General features: G+C 42.7%; 3 protein-coding genes across 4 annotated transcripts; 2 read left to right on the top strand and 1 right to left on the bottom strand.

The window, feature by feature from the left end:
* The first annotated feature begins 3,722 nt into the window (after positions 1 to 3,722).
* On the top strand, positions 3,723 to 11,374 carry bpnt2 (3'(2'), 5'-bisphosphate nucleotidase 2). The gene is made up of 8 exons (XM_079173798.1): positions 3,723 to 4,269; positions 4,697 to 4,769; positions 6,425 to 6,571; positions 6,833 to 6,992; positions 8,467 to 8,562; positions 8,804 to 8,965; positions 9,438 to 9,572; positions 10,394 to 11,374. The coding sequence occupies exons 1-8, from the start codon at positions 4,151 to 4,153 to the stop codon at positions 10,534 to 10,536; spliced, it is 1,035 nt and encodes a 344-aa protein (XP_079029924.1). The 5' UTR covers positions 3,723 to 4,150; the 3' UTR covers positions 10,537 to 11,374.
* A 38-nt stretch (positions 11,375 to 11,412) lies between these two features.
* Positions 11,413 to 17,343, bottom strand: ankrd45 (ankyrin repeat domain 45). Its single transcript, XM_079172782.1, has 5 exons — positions 16,676 to 17,343; positions 16,125 to 16,292; positions 15,951 to 16,036; positions 15,055 to 15,193; positions 11,413 to 13,990 (listed from the first exon to the last, which is right to left on the bottom strand). The coding sequence occupies exons 1-4, from the start codon at positions 16,896 to 16,898 to the stop codon at positions 15,056 to 15,058; spliced, it is 615 nt and encodes a 204-aa protein (XP_079028908.1). The 5' UTR covers positions 16,899 to 17,343; the 3' UTR covers positions 11,413 to 13,990; position 15,055.
* Positions 17,344 to 17,481: 138 nt separating this feature from the next.
* Positions 17,482 to 25,016, top strand: trnau1apb (tRNA selenocysteine 1 associated protein 1b). 2 transcript variants are annotated; one of them, XM_079172623.1, is made up of 9 exons: positions 17,482 to 17,642; positions 18,471 to 18,568; positions 18,738 to 18,837; positions 19,694 to 19,746; positions 20,368 to 20,496; positions 20,890 to 21,006; positions 22,517 to 22,805; positions 23,347 to 23,392; positions 24,088 to 25,016. In XM_079172623.1, the coding sequence occupies exons 1-9, from the start codon at positions 17,607 to 17,609 to the stop codon at positions 24,222 to 24,224; spliced, it is 1,005 nt and encodes a 334-aa protein (XP_079028749.1). In that variant the 5' UTR covers positions 17,482 to 17,606; the 3' UTR covers positions 24,225 to 25,016. The 2 variants fall into 2 exon arrangements, with proteins under 2 accessions (XP_079028749.1, XP_079028750.1); XM_079172624.1 differs by having other exon boundaries at positions 23,350 to 23,392.
* Positions 25,017 to 25,192: the final 176 nt, after the last annotated feature.

The following is a 25,192-nucleotide window of genomic DNA, read 5'->3' on the forward strand; positions in this document are numbered from 1 at the left end:
AGATGTGTTCTCAGTCAGGATGTTATGACATATGAGAGATTTGGAGCAGATTAGACAATGTACGGCCGAGTTACAACAACTTCCTTTTTCGTGGCGAATGGTGTTTTTTTGCCGCCACGCCACGGATACATAGTACGATAACTTTTTGATCTTTGAGTAACATTTCACTGTCAAGGTCTCAAGAGCATACTGACCAAGTCTGATGTCGATCGGGTTCAATCTCTAGGAGAAGTTCGTTAAAGTATGATGCCTTGAAACGGTCCAAAAACGTCATACACTTCAAAATGGCCGACTTCCTGTTTGGTTTAGTGAAAAATTCCAAGAGGATTTTTTGTACGCCCCATCACGTTCTACATACCTACCAAATTTCATACAGCTAGGTGAAACCAAGCACCTCTTTTTAGCACTAATAAGTGTAAAATAAGAATAATAATAATAAACATAGCGATTACAATAGGTCCTCCGCTCCGACTACGTCGGTGCTCGGGCCCTAATAAACATTACGATTACAATAGGTCGTCCGCTCCGACTACGTCGGTGCTCGGGCCCTAATAAACATTACGATTACAATAGGTCCTCCGCTCCGACTATGTCGGTGCTCGGGCCCTAATAAACATTACGATTACAATAGGTCCTCCGCTCCGACTACGTCGGTGCTCGGGCCCTAATTACGATTACAATAGGTCCTCCGCTCCGACTACGTCGGTGCTCGGGCCCTAATAATAATAAACATTACGATTACAATAGGTCCTCCGCTCCGACTACGTCGGTGCTCGGGCCCTAATAAACATAGCGATTACAATAGGTCCTCCGCTCCGACTACGTCGGTGCTCGGGCCCTAATAATAATAAACATTACGATTACAATAGGTCCTCCGCTCCGACTACGTCGGTGCTCGGGCCCTAATAATAAACATTACGATTACAATAGGTCCTCCGCTCCGACTACGTCGGTGCTCGGGCCCTAATAAACATTACGATTACAATAGGTCCTCCGCTCCGACTATGTCGGTGCTCGGGCCCTAATAAACATTACGATTACAATAGGTCCTCCGCTCCGACTACGTCGGTGCTCGGGCCCTAATAAACATTACGATTACAATAGGTCGTCCGCTCCGACTACGTCGGTGCTCGGGCCCTAATAAACATTACGATTACAATAGGTCCTCCGCTCCGACTACGTCGGTGCTCGGGCCCTAATAATAATAAACATTACGATTACAATAGGTCCTCCGCTCCGACTACGTCGGTGCTCGGGCCCTAATAAACATAGCGATTACAATAGGTCCTCCGCTCCGACTACGTCGGTGCTCGGGCCCTAATAATAATAAACATTACGATTACAATAGGTCCTCCGCTCCGACTACGTCGGTGCTCGGGCCCTAATAATAAACATTACGATTACAATAGGTCCTCCGCTCCGACTACGTCGGTGCTCGGGCCCTAATAATTCCTACAGATACAATAGGGACCTCGCGGACCCGACGTTGTCGGTGCTCGGGCCCTAATTAAAGCTGCAAGCAGCGATGTACGGGCCCTCGCATCCTCCCGCACGTCGGGGGTACTGGCGGGATGCCAGCAGAAGCGGCCATAAATATCTGCGAGCATCAGACAGCGAGCCCACAAGTTAAGACGTATTTTTAATGCTTGTGACACTGGAAATTATGTAGTGCAAATATTTCACCAGTTCCTGTATCCACTATGTGGCGCTAGAGAACACGCGCAACAATGCATTATGTTGCTCTATATCAAGTATAGACAACATTGTGTAAATCCAATTCAGTGTGTCACATAACTCTGTCTTCCTGTTGGGGGAAAATTCACACAAAAATCAAAATGGCCGACTTCCCGTTAATTTTAGAGCATGGTCCCAAGATACTTTTTTTAAGTCTTCATGTGATACATGTGCCTACCAAATTTCATACATGTAGGTCAAACGTAGAGCTGGCGCTGTGTTTTTGAATATTTGTAGGGGGCGCTATCGAGGCAATTTGAAAGTGTCAAGCCAAAAAGCCATATGAAATATTTATTTCCATCACCTATGACACCTGTGCAAAGTTCCAAGGCTTGATGAGCATCCTAAGCCACAGAAACATAAGCTTTATTTTTCATGGCGAATGACGCGTTGCCACGGCAACAGCGTTTAACGACAACTCACAATATTCATGATGAAGCATCATCATTGTCTTACAAATTACCTTACCATATTTGAGAGTGATCTGGGCAACTTCCTAGTCGAAGTACATCAAAGTATAAAACTTGTCATTTCCTTGTGCCAGTAGGTGGCGCTATGACTTAAAAACAATAGGTCCTCCGCTCCGACTACGTCGGTGCTCGGGCCCTAATAACAAACATTACGATTACAATAGGTCCTCCGCTCCGACTACGTCGGTGCTCGGTCCCTAATAAACATTACGAATACAATAGGTCCTCCGCTCCGACTACGTCGGTGCTCGGGCCCTAATAAGAATCCTTACAATTTCAATAGGGCCTTCGCTGGCCCGACGTTGTCGGTGGCTCGGGCCCTAATAATAATACCCCTTACAATTTCAATAGGGCCTTCGCTGGCCCAACGTTGTCGGTGGCTCGGGCCCTAATAATAAGAATAACCCCTACAATCTCAATAGGGCCTTCGCTGGCCCGACGTTGTCGGTGGCTCGGGCCCTAATCATAAGAATAAAAACCCTTACAATTTCAATAGGGCCTTCGCTGGCCCGACGTTGTCGGTGGCTCTGGCCCTAATAAAAACACAATGTTCTGATTTTCTGGAAAGTTCTATGACATCCAGGATAAACAAACTTAAAAGAAGCTTTGGGTGTGATACTGTGGGTTTGCATGTGCCTCACATATGTTAACATATCAGTGCAAGTCTTTGCAAAAAGCTAATACAACAAGACCATACAGTTTAAATGAACAGACTGATGCAAATTTACTGTGTTCAGTTCAGTATAGTCAGTTTGATTCATCTCTTTAAAAAACTGTTTTTGTAGTGCAGCATAAGAGGTGCATAAAAACAGCAATAACTAACAATAAGTGGAAGTTCATGAAGTCCTCTGACTGCACAGAGAGGTTGAACCGGATCTGAGAGAGTAGAGCCACACAATAAACACTCAGATAGTTAGTTTATACTTATCCTGTTTACACTGCAGTCATTTCATAAAGAGGAGGATTTGCTCCGGCCATGCATCCCTCATTGTCAATATATTCTTTTTCCATTGTGTAGAACTTTGTTGCTGTACTGTGACCGATGTGGAAGAAGGTGCACGAGTGAAGATCAAGATGTTGATCTCCATATCTATCCATCTATCTATCTTATCTATAGATCTTATCTATCTATCTATCTAAATATATATGTGTATATAAATACTGTATATACACGTGTGTGTGTGTGTGTGTGTGTGTGTGTGTGTGTGTGTGTGTGTGTGTGTGTGTTTTTTTTGTTGCTGCTGTTTACATTCCTTATGATGCAATTTTAAATAAAGAAAAGAAAAGAAATAATATTTATAATAAGTACGGTAACTTTAGAAAAGGCAAGCTACATATATTTGTATCCCCATGTAATAGCTTCTTCTGCTCTTAATTCAATATTCGTTGTAAATAGGCAAATAGTAAATAGTAGGTATAAAGATTAATGAATACAAAACAAAAAAAATGATGACGACACCAGCGATAACCCGGAAGAGAAGCGGGCCACTCGTGACCTCTTAGCTGTGTACGTAACGAGAGGAGAGATGACCGAACAGAGGTGCGATTGTTCGGCTTGGCCCTCGACACCAGCGAGTTAACGGAGAATACGGAGCGCAGTCAAGCTGTCCCACTAACTGAATGTCGTTACAGACAGAAACGACGCTCGGTTATTCGGGGAATTTCGTCAGACAGACGTCGGACGTTGCTAAACGGGCAGACAGCTAATCTAAATTAGCCCGTGTGTTGGTTCTTTGACAGCTCCAGCTGTTCGCTACATGACAGTCGACGTGTTAATCAGGAACGTGAACGCCAGGTGTGAAGCAGCTCGTTAGCTGCATTCGTTGACAGCCACGTCAGCCAACGTTAGCTTAGCGCTATAGCCCTCCGGTCTGTCATTTTGAGAGCACTGCTGTGCTGGTTCGGTGTTGTGAGTCATATTATCCATCAAAAAGCTTCAACGGACAATGGCTCCGATGGGTATCCGGCTGTCTCCGCTCGGCGTGGCGATGTTCTGCCTCCTTGGAGTCGGCGTCATCTACCACCTGTACGCGGGGGTCATCTCCAACCGCTGGGCTGCTTTCAGGTCGGACTCCTCTCTCTCTCATTTCCATACACGATGATGATATAACGTTTTCTCTCACTGCAGGTAACGTTAGAAACAGTGTCCAGTCCCTTGTATGAGAGATGTAACTACAGTTCATGTTAATATCATGTTCAATCAAGCACCTGCTTCTTGAACCTATATATATTTGTTAAAGTACAGAATTTAATGTGTCTGCATTACAATCATCTGGAAAATATTAGATTAGTCTCTGCAATTGTCTCATTGTGAAATAGTGAATGAGCACATTTCAGCATCACCTAAAAAGAATACCAGCGGGAAATGTTAAATAAGTTTCGTCTCATTTACTTTCCAAGAGCCGATATGGCTGACACAGTTTCATCAGGTAAAAGTTATAAATTTTTCCAGTAATTTCTAACATTGTTTTTGTGTCCCTTCGTCTCTGCAGACAGAGGAGCAAAGTGGATCTGAGGGACCTGCTGGCTGTCTCTGTGGAGGCTGCTGTGCTCGGTGGCACAGAGGTAAAAAGACATATTTAACTACACAGCTCAATGGACAAAGGTTGAGTAGGCTTTTATAATATATATGTTTAACTAAGATCAATTACACATAGTTTTTTGGTTTTGTTTGATCAGGCTTTTGAGCTGGAAGTAGGGGTGTAACAATACACTATTCGTATGGAACCGTTCGGTACGAGGCTCCCGGTTCGGACGCATTACAAACCGAACAATATGTTTACTAGATGATGTCGGCGGAAATTTTGACAGTGTGGCTGCCCGAAGACGTCGCAATATATATATACATGCCAATATTACCGGTAGTATCATTGAGGTTCAATTGAGATATCGCTTCTCTCTTTTCTGCATTTTAGATTCATACTCTTGGATTGATTCTTGTATTCATGATGGACAGTCCACAAATCGCTCCCGGCATTTCTGTATTTGAGATACAAGATAGATTTGTTTGAGAAGCCTTTGGAAATGATGGGATCTAACGCTCCCATTTCAGTATACAATATATATATATATATATATATATATATACAGTATATGAGATACACACACACACACACACACACACACACACACACACACACACACACACACACACACACACACACACATACCTTTTGGAAATTACATTGATGGAAAGACTTGAACTTAACATTTCTTAACATGAACCTCATTCTGAGCTTCATGTTAAGATACAGTTACGACATGGGGCTTTTATTTTGAAAGGGTGGGACTAGGTGGGTGAGAGAGGGGGAGAGGAGACAGAATCATAATGTAACTGAATATCTCCAAGTCGTGTGTCAGTGTCTCTGACAACCTCCACGGCGATTGTTCAATTTACAGCCGTGGATATGACACCCTACTCTGGAGTGGAAACCCAGGCTGTACTATCATGCTTAATGCTATTGAGCCCTGTGACACTACTCCTTCGCCAGACCACAATTCCTGCTTAGTAAAAGAAAAGAAAAGCCCAAACAGAGAATCAAATGTCCAAAGCACCCGCTCTTTCTCGGACAACAGACGGCCGGACGTCACGGACTACACAAAGCTACCTGACTAACGACACATTACCTCACTACTGAATGGAGATGAAGAGCCATGTTCTTCAGACACGCCCCCTTGACAGTCTCATCAGCGAGGATTTGGCATTTCTGCTTTTTTGCTATATTGAATACGTACCGAACCGAGAATTTTGTGAACCGTTGCACCCCTAGCTGGAAGTATTACATTATCTGACAGTAGCCACGGATACTTAGCAAGTTAGTTACTTTTGAAATCTGTATTTGTCAAAAAACATTTTTAAATCTTTTATTTTTACCTAATGTCATAAGAGTACCAAGGACGTGACCTCTTTAGCTCCACACCTTACGGAGTAGTAGCCTGTATATTTTAAGGGTGTCCCTTATCACCCGTAGGACCAGTATACTAAGCATGAGACTGGTCCTATGGGACCAATCTCATGCTTAGTATACTTTATAATATTTAGGATTTTCCAGTGCAGATTTAGGATGAGTGTGCTGTCCCCCACATGTTTGACCGGTTCATTGTTGGATGACTGTTGGTGACGTTCAAAAACACAATTTCTCACTTCTTTGACCCTACCGTCTACTTAAGGAATAGGTGACTTACTCAAACTTAAAAGTGTCCCCCCCCCCCCCCCCAAGGTGAAGAAGGTGCGCGATGAAAATGGCCTGCAGGAGAAGTCTAAGGGCAAGACGCAGGAGGGAGCCACTGAGCTTCTGACCATGGGAGACCTGCAGTCTCATAGAAAGATGTTTAACCTCATAAGCAACACCTTCCCTGATGTCACGGTGAGCGCAAATCGTATGGTAAAGGTAAAGAATACCTGTAGTTGTTTGGCAGATCTCAAACATAACCAGTTCCACTTGTCTAGACTGTTAATATCACAAACTGGAGACTATTATGAACCAGCAACCAGGCTGTAAATCACAGAACCGAGGCTTTGATGTGATGTGATGTGATGTGATGTTGGGGGAGGACCTTTTTAGGGAAACTTCATTTAAACATAAGCCAAAGGCACATGACTCATACTTGTGCCTGCATGTGTTCAGGTGAACAGCGAGGAGCATGACAACATGGTGGACAAGGCTGCATCCTGGAACCGGGACATTCCTGCCGACATACTAGACAAGATAGAGGGAGGCAAGGACGTCCCCGCTGAGAGCGTCACAGTGTGGATCGACCCTCTGGATGCTACTCAGGAATACACAGGTGGGCATTGTTTGTCTTTGCAGAACAAGCTCATGGGATTCACAGTGAAGGGTACATTGCAAAATGTTGAGGTTCAAAAACATCATAAATTATTATATAAGGTTTGGTGGGCACACTTGTTTGTCTTGGGTATGTGTTTTCTTTCGACCATTATCTATGGGAAGTTGACCTAACGTTCATGGCCCTTTTGTAGCAGAGTCCTCTTTTAAGGGACAGTTCACCCCAACATATAAAAGAACACATTTCTCCTCTTCCCTGTAGTTCTAGTTATCAATCTAGATAGATTCGGTGTGAGTTGTTGAGTGTTGGAGATATCGGCGGTAGAGATGTATTTCTTCTCTCTGCTTGTGGTGCTCAAAGTGCCATAAAAATACATTTGAAAATCTCAACGGCAACGTTTCTGCCTACAAATCATGACCCCGGTCACTCGGGATACATCCGCAGACCTCGTTGTGAGTAGTTTCATTTTCTTTGTGCCGAGGTACACCTGCTTACCATATCACTACGCAGAAGGAAGCGGGCATCTGCTCATGGACGAGAGGCTCAGGCTTTTGACAGTGAAATCATTAATGGCGTCTCTCCTCGGGCTGAGCTGTAATGTTAGCTAGCTCGGTGGTGCTAGCAATATCGAGTATCGATGCGTACATTGACGCAGTTGGCGGGTGTAGTTCGGTAGAAAGAAAACTGTTGGCTGCCTGTGTGACTCAGTCGAAAATGTTCAGTGGCCTTTGGTGCTCAGGGTTAGGAACCACTATCTTAGGGTCATTTCACACCTACTTTGTTAGTCCGGACTTTTGGACTTTTCTGCTTGATCTGAACAAAAATCACACGTGTGAAACCAAACAGCCGAACCTTGGTCGAATGAAAAGAGGCGGTCTCTGTCGGGTTTGCTTTGTTTCTAGTGTGAACTCCTTTTTGTGGATGGTTCGGACTTTCTGACCAATCACAGGAAGTTCTGGCAGGCCAGCGTTGTGTTGTAAGAGTAGTGTAGCTCCTTTTTGAGGAGTGCACTGAGAGAGAACAGTGGTCTCTGTTTCTGTTATCACACGTGAGGCTTCCCTGGCATCAGGTCCAGCTGGACATCCTGGATCTACATCATGTTAATGGAATGTGCATAATTACAATGAAGAGGGGCAGTGTCCACTGTCGGCCTAGTTAACGTGTACGTGAAACATGAATTAAATGTGTTCTTTCAAACACCACTGCAGTCTTTTTGTTATTAATAAGAACAAAAAGGTTTACAAGACACACATCTGCACAAATATGGATTTTTCGGCTTGTGAGAGACACGCTGACACTTACCTCTGTATCTGGTCTCCTCTATTCATCCATCTTTGTCCTTCGTCACTCCATGATCCTGTTACCTCTTTCCACCTCTCTTCTCTCCCGTGTCCTCCGGCTGTCTCTCCTATCTATCTCTCCATCTTTCCTCTCAACTCCCACTCTCTTTATCTGCTCATCTCTCTCCCCGTAGAGAATCTGGTGAAGTATGTGACCACAATGGTGTGCGTGGCCGTAGATGGTAAACCAGTCATCGGGGTCATACACCAGCCGTTCACTGATTTCACTGGTAAGTGTGTGTGTGTGTGTGTGTGTGTGTGTGTGTGTGTGTGTGTGTGTGTGTGTGTGTGTGTGTGTGTGTGTGTGTCCCCACAACTTTACTTGTGTGTGTGTGTTACGCATGCTCCCTCCATGCCATTTAGGGGAAGAACCTGTCAAATTTGCATTCTAGAGCCGTAATAGTTAAGACGATGGTCAACAAAATAACATGTATTGAACTTCTTCTTCCCCCTGTCTAACCCCCCCCTCAGCCTGGGCGTTTGTAGGTCAGGGGTCAAATATGAGACCCCGTCCGTCCTACAGTGTCAGCCCTCCGAAGGCGATCGTATCACGTTCCCACTCTGGAAAAGTAAAAAGCTTTGTTCAGGATGCTTTTGGAAACGGCACAATGATCATAGGAGCAGGTGGAGCAGGTGAGAACAGAATTATTATTATTTTTTAAAGTACTGCATGTGCAGACGAAGCTCAAAGGAGATATCTATGATCACTATGATTTCAAGTAGAAACGACCCACAGGGAGATGTGCAAATTAACGCTTAGATTGCTTATTTTTCTTAACTGTTAAAAACAATACTGTCAATTTGATTGTTATTATTTTTATGTCTTTTTTTTTTTTTCATTAGCTTGCTAAATGTTGCAACTCACATGTAGCTATGGGCTTCTACAGGCTATGTATAAGATACATTTGGCTGGTCCACAGTATCTCAGCGCTTTTCTTACAGTTGATATTTTTTTCTACAATACATTTTTGTCAAACACTGGTTTTATTAATAACTGTAGGAAAGTCTGCAATCCACTCAGATGCACTAGTATTATGGCTCGCTGGGACTCCTAGATGGAACACGTGTCTCTCTGTCTCGCTCACTCTGTCTCTTTCTGTCTCAGGATATAAGGTCCTGTCACTTCTGGCGATGCCTTCCAGTGAAACAGGTTCTATGGACCAGGCAGACGTTTACATCCACGTCACTTTTATTAAGAAATGGGACATTTGCGCTGGTGCAGCACTACTGAATGCACTGGGTAATTTATTTTTTAAATACATTTCATACAAATATTACTGGAACCCTTTTTGTTTAGTGGACTACGTTTCAGCACATTCTGATCCGAATGTTGGTAAATCCAGATTGGTGGATGAAAGTACGTGACGATTTTCCATCTGAGCCTCACCGACTTCACTCTGCTAAGTGCTTGTGCAGCATTTATGTTACCTATGAAAATGAGATACCTTGCACCACACATAAAGAGCAGGATATCACTTCAACTTGAAAGGAGATCACATACTAAAAGGCCTGTCTTGCACTAGGGACTTATTGTACCATATTTGGACATGACCTCGATCATTTTTACATTATCGACCTACCTTACGATATTTGGACATGACCTCGATCTTTTCAGCCGACCTGATGCCAGAATACACAGCAGGATTTTCCTGACCATTAGAAGACTTGGACATTGCGCAGACACATTTTTGTTAACAGAGTCCATTTTATTTATTGTTTTGGTTGTGTGGTTTAATTTTATTTATTTAAGTTATTTTAATATTCCAGTTTCTGAATATTCTCAATAATTAAAAGTTCATTGCTCTTTGAACTGGTGCACTTGCATTGTCATGCTATTATATTATCATTATATCAGTGGCATAAAAATGGTCTTAAAAATGACTAATATTTTATTTCTGGGAGTGTGTATATATCATCCAACAGAAGTAATTACGGTTACAGGCCTACAAACTAAGCCCTATTGTATTGTTATGTTAACGAATGTGTCGTTTTCATCTCTTAAATGGATGTTTAATGGGGGAAGTGCACTGAACCAATGACCTATAAACTCCATGATTGTAGGTGGCCACATGACGACGCTAAAGGGAGAGGACATCGACTACAGTGGAACGCCGCTCAACAAAGGAGGACTGGTGGCCAGTGTTGGAGTGGACCATAAGGCCTTACTGGAGAGACTACCAAACTGGGAACCTGAAAAGCACTGAAGACAGAGCCATTGGTAGTTCGGTCATGTTGTGGCAGCGATTTTCTATAAGACCGGCCTGTAACCAGGCCCGCGCCATTTCATCGCCATGTGACACCAAACATCCGCCGATCGGATGGATGGGAGTCACCGTCACGGGCCACCGAGCAGGACTGTGCAGGAACCAACATGGCTGCCGCTGGATACTGCAATGGCTGACACAATGGCTCTGAACTCGCACTCCTGAACATGCACACATACTTGCAGCTAGGAGAAACGGTACACACAAACACATGCTCACAGCGAGCACTGGAGTTCCTTCATTTTCAGAGGACAACGTGATCACGACTCTGTCAAACTGAGGAGCACAATGGGGAACCTAAGGAGGGACTGATATGATATTAAGACCCATCTACATCACATGAGATTCCAATGAAAACACATTTCAGACGGGCACGGTAGCATTAACGTCACCATCAGCTTCGTTCAGTTAGTGAACCGACAAGCTATCATGTTTTGAGACTGGGTAGAAATATGGAATACGATCAACAAACCCTCTGTTCACTAGCATCAGTATGATGTGGTCCGTTGCTTCAAAGTTGTCATCTGAGACATTGGATTGACCTTCGCTTCAAGAAAATCAATTTAATGAAAACTTATTTAGGACTGGGCACTATGGAGGAAATGAAATATCACTATTTTTGACCAAATACTTATCTTTAGTAACCACCAAAAGTTTGGATGTTAGTAAGTTGACATACACCTGGGGGTGTTTACAAAAAGGTCAACTACTAAAGTTGTCTGAATTAGGCCAACTCAAAACAATAGGAAATGAATTAGATTAGATTAGAAGTTACCATTGAAATGACTAAAGGGAAAAGGGGAGGGGTGGGGGAATTTAAAGGACATGTTTATTGTCTTATCTTTTGTCTGAGTAAACCTATTCTCAGGTATGTTGTGATTTTTGTTTGCATATATAACAAAAGAGTAAGGAAACACCCTCTTACTCTCCTGTTACTTGCATACATACACACATATACATATATATAGCTAGCACAATAGGATAACCGCAAAGTGTCTACTAAGAGAAGCAAAATAACCTTCCTAGTCTACCAGGAGCAGGAGGGGCAAAGTTGAAGGGGTGCTGTGTCTGGCAGTGTGTGCAGGGACAGGGATGTATTTAAAGTGGACATATCATGGCTCCCCTTCCTAATTAACATGCAGTCTCATAATATTCATGTAATATGCATGTAATGAATTGGACTGAACTGAAATCATAAAGCACCGTTACTCTCCGTTTCGCCACCTCTCCGGTACCAACTGTGTTGGTCATTTTTTTACATTTTATTTAAAGACAGGATGGGAGCGTTGACTGTTGAGGACAAAATCAAGTCCCGTCCGATATGCACAGTCTCATTCAGGACTGGCAGTCTGCCACATGGGCGGTACTGAAGGAAAGCAGTTGGGTGGTGGTCTTTCACACAGAACTCCTTCCTCCTCCCTGTTTGGAAACCATTTCTGCTACTGAACGATCAGCTGTGCGCTCTCCAAACCTGAAAAGTGACACCTCGGTACTACTCCTATGTTGATGGAGACTGAACTGTACACTGTGTAAGACCTGTGTACTTGCATGGTTTTGTATTTTGAGTAACTCTTTTAAACCTTACTGAAAATGTCTTTCTGTGCCGTCTGCCAACATCTGCATTGTGTCAACAAGCACTGACACGAAGTTGGACTTGAATTTTTGCAGTGAAACGTGACCTCATGTGTCTTGAGAAAGAAACACTAGTGACCTGTCTAATGATCTGTTTGTATAATTGATAACCTTGTATAGACCCAACATGTGTATGGAGGTTACGAGTTAGACGTTCATTCAACTTGTTTGGCTGCAGACTGAAGATAATAGACTACGAGGAGACGCTCTCAGCAGGTTAAAGGCTTCATCCTGATGGTGTGATGCTGACAATAAAAAGGGACAAAGAGATGACAGAAGACAGCCTTCAGTGTGGAACCAGAGCTGTGACATCTACAGGAGGTCGGCGCCTTTGTGTGCTAAAGTATCAGTTTTATGATCTGAGTGCCTTTGATCTAGAAAGAAGTAGATAAGCGGGTGTGAGTCAGACGTATTAATGAAAGGAGAAGGGTCTATCTGCACTTTACTACAAGACACCAACTTCACTACACGACATCCCCCCGAGATAACTTCCGGGGTTAACTCATTTCAACCCAAACTATGATGTTTTCCTAAACCTGACCTAACTGCCACGGTTTTGAGGGGCGTGTCCTGTGGTACAGTGCACCCACAGGTCGACCTACATGGATTAAAGGGAAATTCCACAGGTTTGGCATTATATGGAGTCATAGTGCATTTAAAGGTGTATATGTATATGTGGGGGAAAAGTTAAAGCCTTTGGTGAGCTCCAGAGGGAGCTGCGTGGAATCTGATGAATGGCCTCAAGTGATGTCACTTAAGTCGGTCTCAGTTGGGTCTGAAGACTACCAGTTTAAAAATGAGTACTCCATCAACAGAGATGCTGCTGGAGGCTACATTAGCCGCTACTAGCATAAAACAACGGTTTGTCCAGTTGCAATGTGGGTAATGTAGGAAGACGAGGATTGTGTGGAATAAAAAAATATCTGGTTCTGATCCATCTTAATTGTAAAAGGGGCACCATGTGTTTACCACTACACACCTGAAAGCTATGGTTCAAAAAGTTCAATAATTACCAGTTCATTAAACATTTATGAACACAGTGGAGCCAACAAAGGAGCTGGAGAGACTCTGGTTTTGACTTTAGATCCAATCAACAGTAACCACTGACAACAAAACTAGAGAGTGTGGATTGTTAGGTGACCTGACAGAGTATAGCAGCTGCTTTAGGTGCAGGAAATCATGTTGATTCCTCAAGTTCAGATTTGGAAAAACATGTTAATGTCCACAACACTTGCGTGCTGTTGAAATTTGAAATTTGAAATACCCGAAGGAGATATCGTAAGTTTTTATTGTTTTTTTTCTGCATGGGTTTAGTACTTAGGACTAAAAAAATGACCCTTTTAGACACCTCATTACATCCCTGTCCTCAAGAGCAGCCTTAATGTATTTCAGCCTGTGGATTTCATTTTTATTCATATATTTCAAAACATTTGGCTTATATAAATAAGAATCAACAAAAGAAAATGAATTGCAGTGTTGTGATTTCAACTGGAAGTTCAGAAGTTTAGGATGGGTAATGTTCCATTCCCTAAAACCCTAACTGCTCATGTATTTACAGTCCGTCTGGATGCTAATCCCACCCTGTAACATGCTGTCCTATGTTCTGTGTGGACTGTCCGTCATCTGAGTGTTGATCTCTGTGAGTCTCGCTCGTCCTGTTTCTGCTGTGTATTTCCAATAAAACCTCAGTGTGCATGATGGTGACGTGCCACGTCTCCTCTGGTCTCATTGCAGCAGGCGGAGGAAGTGACTTCACAAGGTCCTGTGGAGCAGGACATTAAAGTAGTGAGTAACCATTCATGAAGGCAACAAAGATAATCTCCCTGAGGTTTAGGTCTGGAAAACAGCGTCCATACTTTTAAATAGGAATGAATTTCCATTTTTAACTAATTAGACACAGAACCAACTGCCCATTTTCTCAGACATTTATTAACACTTGCATTGCACAGAACTACTTCTGCTTTAGAACTTTCCTGCTGGTTTGATGGGCACACAGAGATAAGATCATCTATTAGTAACAAAAAAAACTATGAAAAACATGAAAACATGCCATAAAACTTCATAAACCATACTGAGATGGTAAAATCTGAAAGACTGTTTTGTGTACGTCCAAGGATGGAAGCCCTGAGAGGCAAGTGACCAAACAGAAACGGACAAGTCTGAACAAAGAGAAAACTATAATATTGGACACATATGTAGAAGTTAAACACTTAATTCAGGCTGAAAGTAACACAGTTTAAACTGACAAACGCAGGAAGGATGGCTGGCTGTGTGAAGGTGTAAATGAACAGATTAATAATATCACAGCTTCGGGCCTCAGGTGGCTTTTAGTCCCTCCATGCACCCTAAACACAAGGTACAAATCTTGTGTGTTAGCAAGTTATGAAGCATTACTGCCATGGCTATCTTTTGGGCTTCAAATGTATTTTAATCTGAAGGTAAGAAAAACGTGAATGCTTTTTGTTCTATAGAACATTGGTTAGTGGTGCACTTCAGCCTCTTGTGGCTGAAATGAAGATTACAACAACAAACACTTACATAAAATGGTCCTGAAAAACCTTTGTAACCAGTTTTACAAAAAAAAGTTTTTTTTTCTCCACCTGTTGTTAAGTCATAGACTTCATAAAAATGGATTTTCTCTCATGGCTTCTTTAAAAGGAAAATTAACTGCAGTCGTAAAAATTCAAAGCAGAAACTGCAGCCTCTGTGGCAGGGGGATTTATGGACAAAAAAACTAACATTTGAAAACTCAAAATCAGTCAGTAGTTAAGACGGCTCCTACTCCGGAGAGAGTCACTGCGGTGCAATAATGTTAGCAATACTTACACTAAGCTGACAGCTTGTCGAGAACAGGCCGAAGAGTGTCCTCGATGTCTCTCCTTTGGGCTGTGAAGTCTGAGACCGTTGGGTTGTTGACACCCTGGATCCAGTCCGTCTTGGCAGAGCATGCACGCATACAGATGTTCTGTGCAGAGATTCACACGAGAGACGGGAGAAAGGAAAGACCTGCTAGCACTGTTGCTATTTTCATTTTATATCATTATTAATATAATTCCATCCACTAAGGAGATTATGTTTTTGCTCAGGTTTGTTTGTTTGTCGACAGAAGTCTTATTTTTATGAAACTTGGTGGATGGGTGTAGCTAGAGCCAAAGTCGAACCCGTTCAATTTGAATCACTTGGCAGAGTTCTGCGCTCTCTAGAGGGCCCCAGGACCAATTAGCTGTTCATGGAAAGTGGGACATACGCACAGCAAATACAAAACAAAACCTTTGGAGAAACGTGTTTCATGCTATATGCACGTACCCATTAGATACCATCCATCTGGCAGAGGTCTTTTTCTCCAAAGACTTACATTTGGGGAGCAATTTAGGGATCAGTGCTCACAAGTTTTTTAAACGGATACTCCTGCAATTAGGAATTTTGCAGAATACAAATATCCACTGTGTCTTAAAATAGTCGTATAGAAAATACCTCGGGCATGGCAAATGAAAGCTTGATGCATGTAGTGAAGTGGGAATATGGAAGATGCTTAGTGAAGCTGAGAAAATGTAAAATGTTGAAACAATTCATGAAATGTCAGCGGTAAAGGCCCGACTCCCCTCATCCCTGCTAATACTAGACACACTATATTTATTCATAATATACAGTTAGTAATAACCAATATCAAAGCTATACACATACATGTTTTTGAAAATCCTGATGTAGAGAAAATGTGTCACCTTTTCCTGCTTTGTAAGGCTCCTCCCTGGGTCAGAAACAAGGTCCTTAACAAAGTCTACATATGACGTCAGGTCCTGTTTAGCTTCTGCACAGAAATACACACAAAGACAGGTTATGAATTATAAACATCATTACTAATCAACACACACACACACACGCATACATACACACACCGGCCAGGATGAGACAGTCAGCGCAGTCCGTCCTGGAGTAGGTCCTGGCCAGGTCCACAGGCCGCTCCCCTCTGAAGGTGTTGGCCTGCGTGTCAGCTCCCAGGTCGAGCAGAGTCCTCACGGTCTCCAGGTGGCCCCAGCAAGCAGCGAGGTGCAGCGAGGAGTAACCTGCGGGACAAAGAGCATCCCTTATGGGGCCAGCAGCGGGAGCGGCTCACATGGGTGAAGAAAACATACTAACCCAGCTGCTTTTAGAGTGTGTTTTTAGGCCAGCTGAGAAACACTCAACAGGACTGTTGGTGATTGTCACTGTAAAGTGAAATGTTCATTCAGTAGAATAGAACAGAGATAAATACACAGTAGTCTACACATGTGACACATTTATGTCTAAGATATGTTTCATTTTTAGAAACACATTTTACTTGTTTTTTTAGGCTCACATTGGCAAATTTAATAAACTTTTAATACAACAAATGTGCCAAATTTAAAGTTTGATCTGTGTAATTATTCATAAAAACGCAGTTGTCGCACCCACTTTTCGGCCTGCTTACCTCTGACCGTCTGCTCGTCCACCCGGGCCCCGTGTCCGACCAGCTCTCGGACGATGGCGCTCCTCCCCAACATGGAAGCGGTTAACAGGGCATTCCTCCCGGCCTCGTCCTTCATTCCGCACGGATCCATTTCCTGCGACTCATTGCGTTCAAAATGCTCCTTAATGCTCTCCAAGTCCCCAGACAACACGCATTGAAAGACGTCTCTCTGTATCGATGTCATTTTTTAACGCGCGTATTTGCTAGCTACCTGTACTGTTTCCATGGTTACAGCGTCACGGGGGTTCTCACGGGGGTTCCATGGTGTAATGGTTAGCACTCTGGACTCTGAATCCAGCGATCCGAGTTCAAATCTCGGTGGAACCTAATGTTATATAGGACTATGCAGCATTTTCGAACGTACTATAAATTACAAGTTACATGAACGTAACAGTTCAATTAAACTTCATCACTAAGAAAACACAAATGTACATTCACATAGAGGTAATTGATATGCGTTTTGTGTTCAACCAGTTTCTGAACTTTGTTGCTGAAGCGGCTGCGTCCAGACACCTTTTCTAGTAGCCTACTTTCTGTAAAACCTCAGATTCTTGTTCCTACTACCTTCTCCTCTACTGTACAACTGTAGGCTGCTTTGAGAGAAATAGTGTAACATGATCACCGACATAGTGAAAATACTTTAAACAGGTCAATACATCATCTATGGCACTTTTCACTGCAGTTGGCAGCGATAATCGGCAATGCATACTGCTCTGCCCGCGATCCCGCCGGAAGTGTGACAGCATTCGCTTGAAACGGAAGCGGAACCACGTTTCGGTTTGTTTAGCGTGAACGTGTGGATAACTTTTAACGTTGTAAAATTCCGCTTTGTTTTGCTCCCCAGCATACACCAACGAACAGCTCTACCATTTCATCTCCGGTCCAATTCACGATGTTTAACCGACAGACGAGCCTGTGGATGGGTGATGTATGTTTGAAGTCTCTGTTTCTCTCAGTGTGGGAACGCTAACGCTAGCTTAGCCTAGCTACACGCGCTGGCTGCTAGCGCGGTTGTGTTAAGTTACCCCGGATATGTGACCCCTGTCGTGAAAGGTTAGGCTGAACTTCGCTCTATGCTACTTCGCTGGTGAAACTTATCGCGACACACTGCATTAACACGTATGGTAGCTAACAATGGTGATCAGATGATTCACCAAACACCGCTCATTTCCTCTCAACCATAGTGTTGGCTAATCAAGTGACTTGTTTCGAGCTAACCTCAAAGTTCACATGAAACCAAAAGCGGATAAGCAGAATTTGAATTTAAATAACGCCAGGCGAAATGAGAGCGTGCTCTAGAGAAGTCTCTCAACTCGAAAGGCTGATGTTTGAGTTTGTTTATTTCATTAACAATGGCGCCATTCCATTTATTGTTTTGGTGTGTAGAGGCCCTTGTGTTTTGTATTCCTACTCTCATGTAGGACTGTTTTGGGACACCAGGGGGGAACAGACCCACCATTAACGTTGTTAGCTACACCCGTATAACAATGTATCACTTATTACATTCCCCACATTCTAAAAGTAATGATCCCTCATATTTCCCAAGTAGTTTTACTTAATCACCTATTAACTGATTGTGTAGCATCATCTTAACTAGAGCGGTCTGTTAACAATGCTGGTTTTGTAATAATAATAGCGTTACACCGTTTTGACATTTTATAAACAAAGGTGTATACATACTTCTGCACTATTATTTGTTGTGTAAAAGTGTATGTGGTGATTGATGCATGTACAATGTCTTTCCATGTGTGTTTAGTTGGACCCATACATGGATGAGAACTTCATCAAGCAGGCGTTTAGTGCTATGGGAGAGTCGCCGTTTGGAGTCAAGATCATCACTCACAGGATAACAGGGTAGGATATACAGACACGTTATGCACACGCATCAGCCCCTGTGTTCAAGTGTTGAAGACGACTGTAACAGTATTAGTTGTACTGGGAGGAATGTGACAGCAGGGTTAATCTGCTGCTATGCTGTTGCCTTGCTTGTGTAAATTGTTCCCCTCTCTGTCCTTGTGCGCAGTGGTTCAGCAGGGTACTGCTTTGTGGAGCTGGCAGATGAAGCGAGCGTTGACCGTTGTGTCCAAAGGCTGAACGGGAAACTGGTTCCTGGATCAAACCCGGTTAGTTCTATGCTGTAATTTCAAAATACTTCTTCATATATCTTTTTTTAATGCAATCCTTACTGCAATATATACAATTATTGTTTCTTCGCAAATATACATATACTATTGACAATATAATACTGCCTTCCTTTTTTTCCCAGTATTGGACTTATGTTATCGAGCAGTATTTAATTGTTGATTTGACTGTGGATAGTGGAGCTCCACTAGTCTTGGTCCTCTTTTTGTTACAACAGTAACTCAATAGTATATAGTATATATAGTATGAGGTTTGCTCTGTAAACACCCGATTCTTGTTAATACAACAGATCTGTTTGATTTGCTGTTTCGCTACAGCTATTGTGCTCCCCAGTGAATTTAAACAAACAATGCTAAATACCCGTTACAGATGTTGTACTATGTGGAACTATATTCCATATCTGCTGCTGTGACAGCACGTCTTCTTAAGGGTCGGCTGATGTAAAACAAAAAAAGTGACGCCAGCTTGAAATTGTCCCAAGTCTCAAGTGGTGTGTCGAGTTGTGAGCTTTAGCCGCTTGCTACTGAATTTGAAGCGCTGCTGGCCCCTGTGAGCCGGCCAAGCTACTGGGCTCCCCTGTCCACCGGCCTGTACCTGTTGCTGAGAGGCTGCTTGTACACAAATGTACTTTGTTTGAAGCTGATGAATAGAGTCTCTGGTAGCAACTAACTGAGGAATGGGCTAAAGGCTGGTCTGGGTGGTGGAGGTATGTAAACCCAAATAACAACAACCATAATAACGCCACTCTCCATTTCCAGCAATATCAGTGCTATACTACACGTCGTTGGTGTTCGAGGTTTGGCTCATGCGTGTGTTTTCTCTCTCTCCCCCGTGCAGCCCCGGAAGTTTAAGCTAAACTATGCCACCTACGGAAAACGGCCAGAGGCGGGGTAAGATGTGATTCACACCAAACTTTCATGTTACTGTTTGATTTAAATAGAGAAATGCTGCAGGCTTCATGTAACTGGAGATCGAAATCAGCTGGTTTTCAGCTGATCTGCCATGACCAGAGACCAATCCGTCTCATATCTCAATCATTCACACGCATAATAATTTTACCTCGACACAGCATCACAGGCGGTAACATCACACTCTGTGAGTGAAGAACAACACGCAAATTGTCACAACTCAAAGATGAGCATAAACATTTGCAACAACGAACTTAATCAGCCTCTTATTATATTGTAATTCAGTAATCACAGAGAGATGAGCAGAAAGGTCAGCTTATAATAATGAATGTGTGTCATTGGGATCAAGTAGCAATTCTTCTCAGAATTGAGGAAATGCAGTTCCTTTGACGGTATAACACTGCATTGCTGAGTGTTTTTTATGCTATTAAAGAAATGAGAAGATATTAGTCTTCACACATCAGAAAAGCACTGATTCATTTGTCTGGTTTTAGGTAAACGGGGGAAAATAGCAACATTTCCCACAAAACCAGCTGCCCCTTTTAATGCTGGACAATCGGCACATAAAGAGGGAATATTTGATCAAAGTTTTCCCTCTCTCAGGCCAGAGTTCTCAGTGTTTGTGGGCGACTTGGCGTCCGAGGTGGACGACTTCCAACTGCACCAAGTTTTCAAGAAGTATCTTTCCTGCAAGGGAGCCAAAGTGGTCACGGACCAGTATGGATACTCCAGGTACGTCGGCTGACAGAGGCTGACAGCGACGTGGCTTTGTTTGAATATTATTGTAAGAAATACACAATAATATATAATGTTTCTGTGGTGTAATGATTATGTAAATGGCAGTTGACCACCAGTACATCTTCATCTATTTTCGAAACAAATGGCTGAAGAAATGTTCACTTGCCGTCTTTTATGCTAAAACTATTGTTTTCCCCATATAGGCTAAGCAAGAGCAACTCACAATTCAAGTGATGCTACCTCATGTATAAAGTAAAACAACAAGTTTCAGTTCTACCATAATAATACCCATTATATACTGTTTCTCATTATAAGTGGCTTATTGAATGCCAAGTATGGAGTGTGTGTCGGTGCGGAGAGGACGCCTGACTGTGGTTTCACCTGCAGAGGTTACGGCTTCGTCAAGTTCGGGGAGGAGGGCGAGCAGAAGAAGGCCATTGAGGAGTGCCAGGGCACCATGCTGGGGGGCAAGCCGCTCAGGCTCAGCATCGCTGTAGCAAAGAGGTAGGACGCCGACACGGACACATGCATAGCTAGACTGCACTCCTTCCAAGATTTAATGCACCTCGTGACGTAGATTTCAATAGTAATTGTAGTGCTGAGATTCTCACTAAGCAGCTTGTTGGTCATGAAGTGTCCTTATTAAAACACAAACGATATAATCTAAGTTCCATCAACTTTTATGTTCACACAATATTCCCATTCAACATGCGAAACCTGCGCAGCTATTTGTTTATATGGCTATTGATTGTATATAAAGCTGTTATTTCTGCACAGTTGCAGATAAAGATTAGGCAACACTAATATTGCTTGTAGCAATATTAGTGTTGTACTAGAGTATTTGTAGAGTTACATTCCATTGGTGGCTGCGTAAGATTGTTACTAGCTCATGCGATCCAGTAACTCTAGAGCGTTGTAAAGGCCAAACGTCCACATTTATTGAAACAATATAGATGTAATTATTTTTAAAGTTCACAACAAGTTTTTAATCTAACAAATATTCTGCTTTACTCCACATTTGTTAAGCTTTGCAAAAAGCACTTTTTCACTGCGGTTTGCTTTGCTTACACAAAGGGAAGCACTGAAGAGTTCTGCTCATTCAAGAAAATGGAAAAAACAACGAATCACTTCATTTAAAATTGAGAATTTTGTCCCTAAGCTTCTTGATTTTTTTATAAAATGAATATTTGTAATAAGTGACTTTTGAGTGAGAGATGGATCTGCTCCGTGAGCGAGGAGCTCACATGCTCTGGATGGTGCAGGCAGTCTTCCCCCGCTTTGTCCTGTCGGGATCGACCTCACTGAATCCCCTGATGACCGCTCCACACGTTGTGTGCTGTCAGCACCGCATCTCGCCGAGCATCCCATTGGGCTACTTAATATGAGTTTATTTAAATGGCATATTTCCCAATTAACATTTGGGCTGTTGATAATTTCATCTGCCGGACAACTACACGTAATGCCGGCAGAAACGTAAACTCTGATGCATCGGCCTCGAGGACAGCCGGAGTTATTTAAAGATTCAACAACGTGCTGACTGTGTTTTTGGTCCGTGAGATTCTTTTGACTTTAATGCAGCTGGCTTGATTTGATTGGTCAGGTTAATCAAGTGAGAATGTCGTCCGCTTCATCCTTTTTTGATATTAAGGGTTGGTGTCAAAGTGGATGTGAGTGGATTTTCAGCAGTGGTCGAATTTTTTTTTTTTTTAAGTTACACGAAATGAAAGTAGTCAGTGATAAGTACCTCAAAATTGTACTTGAGAACAGTCCTCCATCATGTCAGATACTGCATAGAGCAGAAAGTGTACGTGTCATTTCCTTGAAATCCACTTGGATTGTGACACGTACGCTTGACACTTGTGGTGAATTATAACTGGCTAACCTATGATGACTTTTAAAGAGATGAACAAGCTGTATTATCTTTTAAATTCCATCTTGAATCGAAGAACTGAGCTTATTCAAAGTGCCCCTCACCGAGTGTTAATGGAACCCTGTTTTATTTCTTGTTTTGCAGCCAGAAGATGAGCAACTACCACGGGGGCCAGGGCCAGAATTACCATAGCAACTACAACCAGTCCCAGTCCAGTTACTATGGCAACCAGGGCAACGGGGGTCAGGGGGGTTACTACTCTCAGTGGGGTGGCTATGACCAGTACAGCGGCTACAACAACGGTGGCTACGGCGGCGCCTATGGCAGTGGCTACAACTACAACTACGGGCCCTATGGGTACCCCCCACCAGGCCACGTGGTGCCACCACCTCCCGCGGGGATGCCACCCACTGACGTGTCGGGAGCTGTGGAGGTGAGGGAAATGCTTTGAGACCCATGCTTAAAGGAGTAGATTGACATGTTTCGTGCGGTCAGTAGAGAGATTGGTCCAGGATGTTGGCGAGGGGAGCCTAAAGAAATGAGTAACAATCTACCTGCCAGGTGGATTATGTCTTTGTTGGGCACAGAGTGTTCCTGGAGCCTCACAGTGACCAGAAGACTTGAGGACATAACTGGTCCCAGCCAAGGAATAGTCTGGCACATAGCCCCCATAAAACCACGGCACGCGCTTCACTCTCATTGAAAACAAAGGCTCGGTCTGATCGGGGCCCAATGGTGCCTCATTAGAGTGTGACAGTCATTCCTACTTTCTGGAAAGGAAAGTCCTTGGAAAGCAAAATTGGCCTTATTTCTACACACAAACAGTGTAACAACAGTCAGAAATGTTAGCTGTTTATTATGTTTCCAGACTTGGATATACATCAAAGTATACCTTTTTGTTCTTGTGGTATTGTGTGATACATGCACACATTCCGTGTTTAGAATGAATTCCCAGTGTTTCATGTCTTCCTCAGCAGAGTCACGAGGAGGGCGGTGATGTAGACGAGGATAATTCAGAAGGTACGACCCTTTTTTTTTGTCATGAAAAACATCATCAGTATCACATGGTTCCCTCAACTAAAAGCCAATAGGATTCTTCCATTGGCTTCTGGATTATTTCAGAGAATAAGCTCTGTGGCAAACACACGGTTATAATACGTACACATTTAGTTCAGCAAGATAATCTTCACAAACAAACACCACTGTTATGATTGTTGAAGCATAAATGCAATCAGCAGAGGTAAAAAGTTAAAGTTATGCTGTAAACAAACTACACCACGGTCGCATGACGTCACCGCCACTAAGCTAAAGGCTCACATGGTAGCAACCTCCTTTTTTAAGACATTTAAAAGCTTCAAGATTCACCAGTGGGTTAACAAAACCAAACGTTAGCGTCTCTTCTGCTTGGGTTAATCACAGACCTTATTTCAGACATCTAACCAAAAAAGACAAGGGGACAGGAAGTGCAAAAATGCTGAGTCATTCCCGGGTTTTGTGACAGTCTATCATACTGGATATGCTGGTAGCTTGAATCAGACATTTCCATATTTGACATAACTGGTTATGTCTATTGCATATCTAATGGTAGTTAGTCTTGTCTTTAGGAGTTCTCGTAAGCTACTAAGACGTGAAGTGTTAGACAGCATTTGTGGTGTTATTGCTTTTGACTTGTGACACCGTGCATGTGTAAATGTCATTGCTGTGGTATTTTACAGAGCCCATCCCCGACTGTGACGTGGAGCAATGGAACAAAGATTTCATGCAGCGGAGCGAGGAGCTCTACGATGCCATGATGGGCTGTCACTGGGAACCCCTGGACTCTGTTAGCTCCCCTATCCCTTCCCTCTCCTGATAAATCATCTTCTGATCCCTCTTTAAAGCTTAAATATTTCTTTTTTGGGAGCGATTTTGTACTTCCCATAATGTAGTACCACATGGACACCATCTTCAGTTCACTGTCTCAGTACACACAGATGTTCCTCTTCATATATTCGAAAGTACACAACTATTCACTTGATTTTAATGTTTACCATGTTGGTAATATTCAAGAGGTAATCAGTGACGTGTAGTGCACACTGTTTCGTATGAACTCTATAAACCAGAGCTCCAAGTTTTGGTAACGAGGTGCTAAAGTAGTCTTCACTATTTCCCCTTTTAAAGATATCTCTTGCGTTACATACTTAACTATTGTTTCTTTTTTATGTAGATCCATGATGAAATGGTGACACCAGCAGAAGCTGCAATAGTACAAACATTGCCTTACTTATCATTTGCCCTGAGGTTCCTTTTTAATCTCTGATGGTCGTTAAATTGACCGAGGATGTCTGTTTTTTTTTATAAATGAAGGAATTTTCTTCTGATTTTTTTTTTTCTGTTAATGGAAGTTAAAGACGTAAAAGTATAGATTGAAAAAGATGATGACATTGAGTTGAACCAACAGTAATAATCAATCACAAGTGTAATTTATCAACATTGTCTTGTTGAATAGATGGATGGTGCAACCTCGCAGTGCTTTTGAGCGCTGTGAAACAGCTCATTTGCTGTATCAGATGTCCAGGCAACATTTATTTTCTGGTGTTTGATTGCTGATGCTTTGTATATATTTTCTTTGTGGAGATGTTTTATCAATAAAACAAATTTAGGAGGAAAATGGTGTTCTGTCTTGCTGAACAAAGCATGTAAATATAAACATGTGTTCGCCACAGAGCTTATTTTTCAGCAATAATCCAAAATCCAGTGTAATTTGCTTTTTGTCGAGGGGAAGCATTGCTTCCGAGTTTGCCTACAAAAACGCATCATCCCTGCAGCACTATTGCAGAC

The sequence above is a fragment of the Pholis gunnellus genome, assembly GCF_910591455.1.
Source record: "Pholis gunnellus genome assembly, chromosome: 14".
Taxonomy (NCBI): Eukaryota; Metazoa; Chordata; class Actinopteri; order Perciformes; family Pholidae; genus Pholis; species Pholis gunnellus.

Excerpts from the sequence above, each read along its gene's own strand:
- trnau1apb (XM_079172623.1), top strand. The coding sequence starts at position 17,607 with ATGTTTAACCGACAGACGAGCCTGTGGATGGGTGAT. Across the intron at positions 18,838-19,693 it reads TGGTTCCTGGATCAAACCCG|CCCCGGAAGTTTAAGCTAAA; the intron begins GTTAGTTCTATG and ends TCCCCCGTGCAG. Across the intron at positions 23,393-24,087 it reads AGACGAGGATAATTCAGAAG|AGCCCATCCCCGACTGTGAC; the intron begins GTACGACCCTTT and ends GGTATTTTACAG.
- bpnt2 (XM_079173798.1), top strand. The coding sequence starts at position 4,151 with ATGGCTCCGATGGGTATCCGGCTGTCTCCGCTCGGCGTGGCGATGTTC. Across the intron at positions 4,270-4,696 it reads AACCGCTGGGCTGCTTTCAG|ACAGAGGAGCAAAGTGGATC; the intron begins GTCGGACTCCTC and ends TCGTCTCTGCAG. Across the intron at positions 4,770-6,424 it reads CTGTGCTCGGTGGCACAGAG|GTGAAGAAGGTGCGCGATGA; the intron begins GTAAAAAGACAT and ends CCCCCCCCCAAG.
- ankrd45 (XM_079172782.1), bottom strand. The coding sequence starts at position 16,898 with ATGACATCGATACAGAGAGACGTCTTTCAATGCGTGTTGTCTGGGGAC. Across the intron at positions 16,293-16,675 it reads GGACGAGCAGACGGTCAGAG|GTTACTCCTCGCTGCACCTC; the intron begins GTAAGCAGGCCG and ends TTTGTCCCGCAG. Across the intron at positions 16,037-16,124 it reads TGACTGTCTCATCCTGGCCG|AAGCTAAACAGGACCTGACG; the intron begins GTGTGTGTATGT and ends ATTTCTGTGCAG.